Source organism: Sinohyriopsis cumingii, chromosome 17 (assembly GCF_028554795.1).
Source record: "Sinohyriopsis cumingii isolate HCF-2022 chromosome 17, ASM2855479v2, whole genome shotgun sequence".
Lineage (NCBI taxonomy): Eukaryota > Metazoa > Mollusca > Bivalvia > Unionida > Unionidae > Sinohyriopsis > Sinohyriopsis cumingii.
The window spans coordinates 4,434,335-4,446,559 of NC_142977.1; the positions used below are offsets into that span (position 1 = coordinate 4,434,335).

A 12,225-nucleotide genomic window follows, 5' to 3' on the forward strand; every position below is an offset into this window, starting at 1 on the left:
GTTTTTTATGTGAGAAAATGATATTACAGTACTAAACTGTATTTCATGAGCAAAAATTGACTTAAAAGGAAAACATGATGATATGCACCAAATATTTATTTGTCAATCAATGAACATAATTTACATAACAAGTTACAAAAACAGAAAAAGCCAAGTGAATAAATAAGGTTCATCAGCTCGATAACCCACGGTTACACTATAAAACTTCATCAGCTTGAAAACCCACTGTTACACTGTATAAAGCTTAATCACCTTGATAACCCACTGTTACACTATAAAACTTAGCTTGATAACCCCCAGTTACATTTTATATGATGTATTACAGACTTGATATGCACCCCGCTTTGAAACCTCAAAATACAAAAAGAGAACATAGCAACACAATCCACCAATTTAACATTAACAGTCCTATACATGCCTTACAGTTTTTTCATTAAAACCTTGTTCAATCTCTTATAAATCTACCCCTGATGAACCTGGCAAGTGTGCTCTCAGAATCAGAAGTACATCTCTTTCTCACAACAGCATCTCGATTGTTCAATCATAAAATTATATGTATACTGAATTTCATTAAACAGTCTTGTCACTGTAAAGCAATATACTCATGACTCCCGGTCAGTGTTATAATGTGGCTGTGTTGTATAAAGTAGTATACTCCATGACTCCCAGACAGTGTTATAATGTGGGAGTGTTGCATAAAACAGTATACTCCATGGTTCCCATGGACAATGCTATAATGAGGCAATGCTGCATGAAGCAGTTTACTTCATGACTTCATAGACAGTGTTATAATTAGTATTGCATCAGGTAGTATATTCCACGACTTGCATGGACAGTGTTATAATGAGGGAGTGTTATACAAAGCAGTTAATTCCATGACTTATGGACAGTGTTATAATGAAGGAGTGTTATAAAAAGCATATTTAATGGCTCTTGTTGACAGTGTTATAATGAGGGAGTGTTATACAAAGCAGTATATTCCATGACTCTTATGGACAGTGTTATAATGAGTGTTGTATAAAGCAGTATACTCCATGATTCCACAGACAGTGTTGTAATGAGTACTGTACTATTTCTCATCATATGGCAGACTCAGTACATGGTGGCATACACCATAACACTCGACTGTTTTAATGAGGGAGTACTGTACACTGTATGCTCTACTGTACTATTACCTTATTATACAGCAGTCTCAGTCTAAGGTAGTATACTCCATGGACAGTGTTATAATGAAAGAACTGCAAGTCACTTAAATGCTTGCTAATGTACAGAATGGTTGGTGTAGTGTGTTTTAAGGGGAGATAACTGCCAATTTCAGAATCAATCGGTCAACTGAAAATGCAATATTCATGAAAATGTTCACTTAAAAAGTTAAAATAAAAGAACCATGTCAAGATAATGTCCTACAGGATTAAATTAAATGTTGAAGGATTAGAAGTCTATGAACAAAAAGTCGGACACCATGAAAATAACTTGATATACGGAATCCTAGTAATTAAGATAGAAATAGGAATAATCAAATAAAATAAAAAATATCCTTAAAATATATTAATCTGGCTAATAAAGGCACACTTCATAGTGACATTTCCAATGACGGTCTCAAGAAAATCCATGCACGCTCCTGCTTCATGTTTTGGATAACTAGTCAGGACTATCTTGTAAAGAATAGATTGGTGAAAATAACTCACAATTGTGTATTTCATACAAAGTGATGCATTAATAATAAATGAATATGGAAAAATGCATTTCATGTACAGATCAGTTAACATGTCTATATAAACAATTACAAAATTTATATCTGAAATACTTGTATTTGTTGTTTAAATTTAACAATGTTTCAGTGCATGATAGATTAAACATGGCGGACAGTATAATTGGTGGAGGAGGATGGGAAAACCCTGGTAAGAAACACCGATGCACAGGAAGCTACTGGCAAGCTTTTCTAACATAACTACACTGGCCAAGCCTAAGACTCAAGATGGCAGTGGTCAGTAAAGGCAAGCACTGTAGACCACTTTGTGCATCTATCTGAAACAGTGATCGCTAATAATGATGACATATCCAAGATACACAATATAACTCCAAATATACACAAAAATGTAATTCCAACTGCAAGTATGATTGAATACAAGTTACAATGTTACATAATTCCCATGAAAAATTATATTTTATTGGAAGGCACATCACATGATATATGGTATTTCTTCATGTTATGACATAGACTTTTACACGACATAAAAATGTTCAGTTTTTAGCATCAAGTGGTTCAAATGGCATTGTACAAATACAAAACAAAACAAATTATATTGCAACATTTTTAAAAAATGTAATAAATTTAACATGAAGTTTTATGAACCTGTAAATCTATCATATAGGCCTCCACTTCATAAAGAATACCAATGCATCCCTCCCCCTCTATAATGCCCTTCATTATAACAAACCTCAATATAATGCATTACTGATAAGGCATGACCAAAATAAAAACCATGGTACCTGAACCAGTCTATCTATCAAATGCATAACAATATGGACTGAAAAAAAACTGTAATGTTCAGGACCATATCTCTATTTCCTTTATAAAACAAATTCAGTAGTTATGGAACCCAACTACAGCATTATGACCTTGAAGAGCTGTACGAGGTTTACTGGTTAATAATGTTTTACATATATTCCAAGAACATTCTCAAACTGAACATTTCCGCCTGACTTGTTCTCACTGTTACAGGTGTCTGCCTGACTTGTTCTTACAGTCACAGGTGTCTGCCTGACTTGTTCTTACAGTCATAGGTGTCTGCTTGACTTGTTCTTACAGTCACAGGTGTCTGCCTGACTTGTTCTTACAGTCACAGGTGTCTGCCTATCTTGTTCCTACAGTCAAATGTAAGTGTCTGCCTACGTTGTTCCTGTTGTAAAAAGTGTCAGCCAACCTTGTTCCTAATGTCAAATGTGGCTGTCTACCTTGCTTGTTCCTACTGTCAAAGTGGCACCCTACCTTGTTCTCAAATGTGGCTGCCTACCTTGTTCCTACTGTCAAATGTGTCTATCTACCTCATTCCTACAGTCCAAGTATCACTGCATAAGAAAATGTTTAGGCATTTCCACAAATGACCAAAAATCACCTTGGAAATAAAATACCACTGCATATGCAAACACCTTGGTTGTCAAGTATTCTGGTGTGCACTGTCACATTATCCATCATAGCAATTTTACTGAGATGAATTATTCTTATCCAAAACATTCCCAATTTACTTTTTTCAAGCATGAGCTCACAGGAGAACTTTTTTCACTGAACTTGTCCATATAATTTCATACTGGTATAACGTTTTCCATCTGGTTAAATTTTGTTTAACATTCTAGAGAGTGTGACTCCATTCTGCACTACTTTAAAGCTCGAATGCCACAGTTTTTCATAAATTTCACCATTTTTCCAATCTAGCTAAAGTTTGGAAGGAAGGAAATGATTTGTGGAAAAATATGCTATTAACTGTTGTTTGAAATAATCAAGATATTAGGTGTAAAGGATGTTCCCGTGTTCAGTTAAAGTCCCTCAGAATTCAGTTCTTTTTCAATAGTGCTCTAAAAGTTGTGATGTCATACATTCAACAAATTCCATAATCTAACAACAACATTTACATGTGATTTGAGAGAGAATGTAGAGAGGCAGCCCTACTTTTATTAAAGCCAATCCGAGAAGAAAAAGCATGCATTAAATAAAAATAAGACTCTGGTGAATATTGGTCATCAGCTGGGGCACTAGAATACTTTAAAGGGAGAACATGGGCTGAAGACAAACCCATCTGTATAAAATTTGTGTTAAAATTGGTAAATCTGAAGGAGCAATAAGTTGGAATTGAATTAGACAAATTTGTTGAAAAAATTAAAAATATATTACTATTATTACAGTACATTTACCATGTACTGGCCATGTTTATTGTGCAAATGATACAATTTGAGAATAAGAATGAATGTATACTCAGCATATAATTTACAGACTCTTGTGTTTTTTCAAGACTTTGTAACAAAGTGCCAAAATTTCAACACACAGAATAGAATAATATATTGTGAATTAATTCCTTTTGTAGGACACCAACTTTTGTGGATTTAATAAGAAACCAACTTTGATCGATTTGTGGGACACCAACTTTGGTGGAATTTGTGGGATATCAACTTCAGTGGACTTAGCATGATACTAGCTTTAGTGGAATATGTGGATATAAACTTTTTTGGATTTTGTGGGTAAGGACTTTAGTGGATTTTGTGGGATAAGGACTTTAGTGGATTTTGTAGGATAAGGACTTTAGTGGATTTTGTGGTTTATGGACTTTAGTGGATTTTGTGGTTTATGTTTTACTGGGATATATGCTTTAGTGGATTTTGTGGGATAAGGACTTTAGTGGATTTTGTGGGATAAGGACTTTAGTGGACTTTGTAGGATACCAGCTTTGATGATGTTTTACTGGGATATATGCTTTAGTGGATTTTGTGGTATACCTTCTTTGGTGGATTTTATAGGATAAGGACTTTAGTGGACTTTGTAGGATATCAGCTTTAGTGGACTTTGTTTGATAACCAATTTCAGTGGATTTTGATAGATACGAACTAAAGTGGATTTTATGGTTATTACAAACCAAGAATTAAAGATTAATCCTTTTGTGAAAACAAAAGAGCACTCCCCTTTTCAAAGAATTTAAGAACCGACAAAAATGTATGGCAAAAATTGATACTCATGATAATGATGAACTTCACAGTAAAAAGAAAACATGAAAATTTAACAACCCTTTCATGTTGGAAACTGTACATAAACATTCACATTTATTATTATCTGAAAAGATAAAACAGGACCTGCATCAGTGATAGATAGATACATACAAAGATCTCCTGCATAGATATACATAACTATAGTAGAACTTATTCATCAAACTCATCAGGATTCATTAGAAAGATCTGTAAACCATTTGAGTGTGTGTGTGTGCACATGTGTGTGTACAGCTCTCGTACATTATAACATGATAGTCATGGTTTATAAACACCATCTGTATTATGTACCAAACCATGTTATACCGAGTACTACAATATATATAGAACTGCAATATATTGAGAAAAGCATAATATACAGAACCATGGTATAGTGGGCACTATACAAATTTGTTCAATAATTGTGTTTTAAGAAGGAAATGATGATATTAGACTAAGTTTGACCTTGTTTTCTTCTAAGCCTTATTGTTATACATTGGTATAATTTTGGATAAGAGATCCACAGTAGTAATACATTATATCTGGAATTGTACTATGAGGCACGCGATAATGAGGGAGAGCTGAATGTATGTACAGGGTTCAAATGCATGTCAGCACAAACATGGTTTTAAGAACATAAATATAGTCATAATGTTTCCCAAAACAAGATACACTAAATACCAATCTACATAATCCAAAGATAACCCATATATATATATATATATATATATATATATATATATATATAATCCACTTTGTACACCCAGTTTGCATTTGTATGACTACAGTTTAAGCTCTTTTAAGCATCCTTTCACAGCATGCATAAATTTTGCCTGGGTCAGGCAGGTGTCTGCTGAATGAGGACAGAGTAAATTATGTGGAGGGAATTAAGAAATAGTCCCAAACTTTGATAAAAGAGATTACTGTTTAAGGAAGGTGACTGATATGTTTACTTGAATAATCAAAGGTTTTACTGAACTTTGTGATGCTTCCTGGCAGTACCGCTATATCTCTTATCTTTATCAAATGGTCCGCAAAGCCCCATCTTGTTGGACAGAACAATCTGCCCAATTTTTCACGCTTTTAACAAGCTACAACCATATTTTAAAGTAGGACATTTCTGGTACCCTAATCAATAACATAAGAATAGGTACAATATATAATGCCCTTCAAAAGTTCCCTCACACAATTGTTTTCTCCCTCAATTTTCTTTCAAGAAAATGTTGGATCTCACAACGAAAATGAAAACAAATGAGTCTACAAGGGAAATTTTAACAGCATTATTTATTGCTAAGTTCAATCTGAAAACATATTCTAAATTAGCTTTTCATTTCCATGAGTAATCATCATCAATGTTAATCTACTCTTAACTTTTCCAAAACAAGACACCCAAGCAGGCTTCAGGTTACTCATCTGTTTGACATATGTCTAACAGCCATGTCTGATGATACATCAACATCATTCATCCAATACTGAAAGGTCTTTATATGCCAGAATGTTTTCTGTCAAAGTTAGAGTGTGGGTATTTTAAGAAAATAAGTGTTTAAAGGTTTTTCTATTTTTAGTTACATCAGATTGGCATCATTTGTATAAAACTGAAAGCTCAGAATCCCTAAACGCTTTTTGCAAAATTTGATCCCATTCTGTTGAAGAAGAAAAATGTTTCCGAATTTTATAATTTCTGTAAATAGCTGCAGTAAAACTGATGGCAGATTAGTATCATTTGCACAAAAAAAATTAAGACATTTAGGTAAAGGATGCTGTCAATCTTTTTTAAATTTGGTCATATTCTGATAAGCAGTTTTTGGGAAGCTGTTTAAAGTAAAGGCGGTGATATTAGATGGTGGTTCAAGACCATTTATGCTTCGATGCTTTCTCAAATTTGTTGGCCATTTTCTTTAGAGCAGAGGTTGGTTTTTTTTATAAGTCATTTTTGAAGATTTTTCAATTTTTTTTTTATTACTGAAAGCCATGTCTGATTTAGGATAGGCATCATCTGAATAAATTTGAAGTTTCATTTGTCCAGTATGCTTTCTGTCAAACTCAGTCAAGTTCAATTTTTTTGAAGGTGTTTACAAGTTTTCCTATTTTTAGTGACAAAGCCATATTTGACAGCAGATCAGCATATCCGCAACAAATATAAAAGACCTATATGCTAGTATTATTTCTTTACAATGTGGTTAAATTCTGTTGATGGGATTTGTTCTGGAAAAATTTTGTCAAGGTCTTTTTAATTTAAGTAAAAATAGCCATAATGGATGACAAATCTGCATAATTTTAACACATTTGAAAAACCTTGATGCCGGTATGCTTCCTGTTAAATAATGTGCAGACTGGTTGAGTGAATGTTGAGAAAAGGTTGTAAATAACAGAACAGATGATGCATGATGGAAAATACATGATGGATGACACAAGATGAACTGTCTTGGCCTTATGACCAGGCAAGATTACAAAACATACATGATGCCATTATTTTGCCTACTTTGTTAGATTTTTATCTTAGAACTGCACAAATATTTGTTTATGATTTACTTTAATGCATCACAGTTATATAAAGTTCTCCCTTACCATAACACAACAACTGGGGTCCATAAATGACAATGGCATCACATGTTGAGAGAGATCACAAACTCATTGTGTACATAAACTAGGTGTGGTTAAAAAGAAAATAATAATAAAAATGTATTTTTTTTACACTGTAGAACATGTGCATTCAATCTTGGCAAGTAATCCCATGTGTGATAATAAAAATTAAGATAATAATGGCATCACTGCATTCTCTCCAGAATCATGTTATAATAAAGAGCATTAAAATGAAGGGTGTTATAACAAATGGCATTACAATGAAGGGTGTTATAACGAGGGCAATACACTGAAGGATGTTATAACAATGGCATTACAATGAAAGGCATCATAATGAAGGGTATTATAACAAAGGGCCTTACAATGAAGGTCAATAAAACAAAGGAGAGTTGTACAATTTTCTTCCGACTTTCAAAACACATCTGTCTTTATTATCTCTACAGTAGTGAATATGTCACAAGGTCATGCAGTGAAAGGGAATTTTAGAAGGGCAGTGTACCGTTTAAAACAATACAATAAGCATATGTACAGAGATACAACATGTGACAACCAAGTATAAACTCAAGCCCATGACTATTTCTTTGCTATTTCAAGAAGGAAATTGTAGAGAATCTGATGGAACAAGTCTGGTTTGTTCAAGTAAGCCGCATGTCCAGCACCCTCCAACATAAAGAGCTTGCTACCAGGCACATTCTTTAAGTTATCCTTTGAAAGTGTGCCAAGTGTTTTATCAGTCTCCCCATAAATGATGGCAGTTGGGATCTGAAAAATTTGACAACAAAATTAAGATTAAGATGGCCATGAAACCTGGAAAGGTGAAAACATATTCGCCTTGAATTAAAAATTAGTCAAATTAGCAGTACTGTATGACTAAAAGACCTTTCAACAATAATTATATCAAGAAAAGTAGATCACTTTCACTTACTTGTCAAAGTTGTGAACATGACTTTTATCACTATCTCTCTCTCTCTATCTGTATAACGGAAGAAAGTGCAAAGACCAACTTGTATCACTGAAATATAAAATCTGCAGTAGTCACTCTCTGTCAATACCTCATTGTAACCAATCCCCTTTCATAAGATATGTATGGTAATAATTCATATGACTTTGGTTCTTTTCTTTATCACAGAATCCCGCTTAATTCATTTCACTTTACTGAAACTCCCAGCTAATGATAACTAACTAAAATGTGGTTTTTACATCATTAAATACCCTCGCTTTTTTATCGATTATGACACAGCCTGGTTAGGGCATATCCCTGTATACAGTGATTTCATATATACCATACATCATTTCTATGGATTACATTTACAATGTCATGCAAAAGGTGGACTATTTTTCAAATACTTTTGCAAGTCATGAACTAAAAGTTTTACCTGAGATAAATGAAACAACTTAACACTGAAGCCCATGATGACAACATCAACAACAACACCACATTATGGAAAAAGACACCTTTATCTTGCCTAGGATCTGCAGGTGCCAATCAGTGACAATGCTTGTAATAAATGTCTGTTCTACCCAGTCAATGGAACCCATGCTCGGCAGGTGCCAATCAGTGACTATACCCTGTAATAAATGTCTGTTCTACCCAGTCGATGGAACCCATGCTCTGCAGGTGCCAATCAGTGACAGTGCCTGTAATAAATGTCAGTTCTACCCAGTCGATAGAACCCATGCTCTGCAGGTGCCAATCAGTGACTATACCCTGTAATAAATGTCTGTTCTACCCAGTCGATGGAACCCATGCTCTGCAGGTGCCAATCAGTGACAATGCCTGTAATAAATGTCTGTTCTACCCAGTCGATGGAACCCATGCTCTGCAGGTGCCAATCAGTGACAATGCCTGTAATAAATGTCTGTTCTACCCAGTCGATGGAACCCATGCTTTGCAGGTGCCAATCAGTGACAATGCCTGTAATAAATGTCTGTTCTACCCAGTCGATGGAACCCATGCTCTGCAGGTGCCAATCAGTGACTATACCCTGTAACAAATGTCTGTTCTACCCAGTCGATGGAACCCATGCCCTGCAGGTGCCAATCAGTGACTATACCCTGTAATAAATGTCTGTTCTACCCAGTCAATGGAACCCATGCTCTGCAGGTGCCAATCAGTGACTATACCCTGTAATAAATGTCTGTTCTACCCAGTCAAGGGAACCCATGCTCTGCAGGTGCCAATCAGTGACTATACCCTGTAATAAATGTCTGTTCTACCCAGTCAAGGGAACCCATGCTCTGCAGGTGCCAATCAGTGACTATACCCTGTAATAAATGTCTGTTCTACCCAGTCGATGGAACCCATGCCCTGCAGGTGCCAATCAGTGACCATACCCTGTAATAAATGTCTGTTCTACCCAGTCAAGGGAACCCATGCTCTGCAGGTGCCAATCAGTGACTATACCCTGTAATAAATGTCTGTTCTACCCAGTCGATGGAACCCATGCTCTGCAGGTGCCAATCAGTGACTATGCCTGTAATAAATGTCTGTTCTACCCAGTCAATGGAACCCATACTCTGCAGGTGCCAATCAGTGACTATACCCTGTAATAAATGTCTGTTCTACCCAGTCGATGGAACCCATGCTCTGCAGGTGCCAATCAGTGACAATGCCTGTAATAAATGTCTGTTCTACCCAGTCGATGGTACCCATGCTCTGCAGGTGCCAATCAGTGACTATGCCTGTAACAAATGTCTGTTCTACCCAGTCGATGGAACCGATATTATGTATATTAAATCCATTTATACAGTTGTTGTTGTTGTTCTAGGGTTTAACACCATTTTTCAGCACAAGATAGGCTATACATGGCAGCCAGTATAACTGGTGGAGGAAGAAGCCTGGAAAACCCAGGGAAGAACCACCGACCCATGAGAAGCTACTGGCAGGCTTTCCCACATACCCACGCTAGCCGAGCCTTGGACTTGAACACACACAGACAGAGGTGAGATGGCAGTGATCCGGAATGGTGAGCACTTTAGACCACTCGGCCACTCGGGGCCCCTCAATTATACAGTAATACTTGACTGGCAGCAACTGACACCATAATAATGTTTAAAGAGTAACATCCTGTGAAGTGTCGAATTTTGAATTACAGGAAATTTTAAAGTTGAATGCATTGAGCAATTAAAGTCTTATCGCAGTTAAGCCAGAAAAGTCTTTGTGAAGGGGTCACTTCGAATTTTCTTCATTCATCTCCCCCCCATGTCAGTGTAAACTTCAAAGGAATAGCATTCCGACCCAGTGAAATTGACTGGGGGATCTTAACACGGTCCTTAGAAAGTAAACATTTGAGCTACCAACCCTAACCACTTGGTAGGAACCTATGTCCACTTATCATATTTTCAAAGGGAAATTGTCATGCACTGTCATACACAGATTCTGAGCTGTCAAAATCTGATGAAAGGAAGATTAGGGACCACCGCCTACGATTGGGTAGAATAAATTAGGGCATACACTTTAGAGCAATCTGACTTTAAAGTGACGGTCCTAGTCGAAATTCTTTAGTCTGAACATTTCCTAGAAGAGGAAACTTAGTCTCGACTCCATGGAAAGCATAAAAGTGGTTAGTGATTTCCTTGTGAAACAAGGAAGGGACCAAGTGGTTGTCGTGTAAAAGAAAGGCATATTTAGTGCTAGGACGCACAAAGTCCTGAAAGAAACCGCAACAAGGTACGCAATTTTAGTTTCACGTAATATTCTATTATTTGACTGTTTGTTTTATGAAAATATGTTTGCTATGACTAGGTTTCTATATTATGTATCATTTATTCAATTTCATAGGAATGTGTTGGAACTAGAGATGTTATGCAATTTATTTTATTCAATTACATGGAAAGTGTTGATGCTAGAATTGTTATGCAATTTACCTTTTAATTTTACAGCTATTAGTTCATTGGTAAAATTGATTGCCTGTGATCCAAATTTTCATATGTGTAGGATTTCATATGGTTATATGTTTGATTTTAGGACAATACAACTCATCATGAGTTAACGATAATTACCTAATTATATCTGATTTTGTAATGACTGGATAATCCTGTAGTTAAGGAATGCCATGAGTTACATTTCTTCTGAATTTCAAGCAATAGATGTCGAACATGTAGTAGCATATGTAAAATAATACGGTAATATTTGGTAGATGTTCACATGGTAATTTAAGACTTCCCGCTGGAAAGTGAGGACAATGTCGTACCATACTAGGTCAGAATTTACATGGTGTGTGGATAGCAGCATGCTCTGAATAACATTAGGTGAATTGTATGTGCCTCTAAATAGAAGGTATATGGAATTATGGGGTAAATTTGTTCTTTAAGGAACAGCTTCAGAGAGGAAGACGAGACAGTCTGAAGACAGGAGTACAGGGAAAAGAGAGAAAGGACAAGGTCAGAATAAAGGACCAGGAAGTCCATGAAGGGGCAGAACCTTGAGTTTAGGAAGGATGAACTAGGAGATGTTGATATACGGTCAAAGTGAAGGAAGGTGATGCAATCAATCGTGGACATTGTGCTCTTTTCACCTCTCGTTATGATGATGTAATAAATCCAAATTGGACACACCAGTTAAATTCTACCTAGATAATCTAACTTGAAGCAGAATTGCCATTTTAATTTGTTCTGATTGAATTTGTTATTTTCTTGTCAAAAGGGGGTTCATTGTGTTTATTTCTTCCCAGTATTCTCACTCAGTTCTCTGCTGAAATTCCATTCTTCTTTCGCTCCCACCGAGCTATAATATTGAGGGAGGTCATCCTCTGGATAACACCAGCCAAACCCAATTAACCACCCCTCTTACTTGCACATCCCATTGGTATTGGTCTTTTTTGGCAAACCATTTAAATGATGCCTTTCTGGTACATTTTCTTACCATCTGTACCCATTTTGGAATCTGTCCACTGAAATTATTCTTTC

At 35.8% G+C, this 12,225-nt stretch overlaps 1 protein-coding gene across 2 annotated transcripts in view; it reads right to left on the reverse strand.

Annotated features, from left to right (window-relative positions):
- Positions 1 to 78: 78 nt before the first annotated feature.
- LOC149777671 (putative protein-lysine deacylase ABHD14B) overlaps positions 79 to 12,225 on the reverse strand; it is a 34,977-nt gene continuing 22,830 nt past the window's right edge. Inside the window, exons 6-7 of one of the 2 annotated variants that reach the window (XR_016415439.1) lie at positions 2,959 to 8,079; positions 79 to 2,927 (exon numbers count right to left, since the gene is read on the reverse strand). Coding sequence is in view for 1 of the 2 variants with exons in the window: in XM_089938719.1 (XP_089794845.1) it covers positions 7,891 to 8,079 (189 nt within the window). In the remaining variant the exon portion in view is untranslated. Of the gene's footprint in view, positions 8,080 to 12,225 lie in introns of both variants that reach the window. The other variant, XM_089938719.1, reaches the window with a different exon arrangement.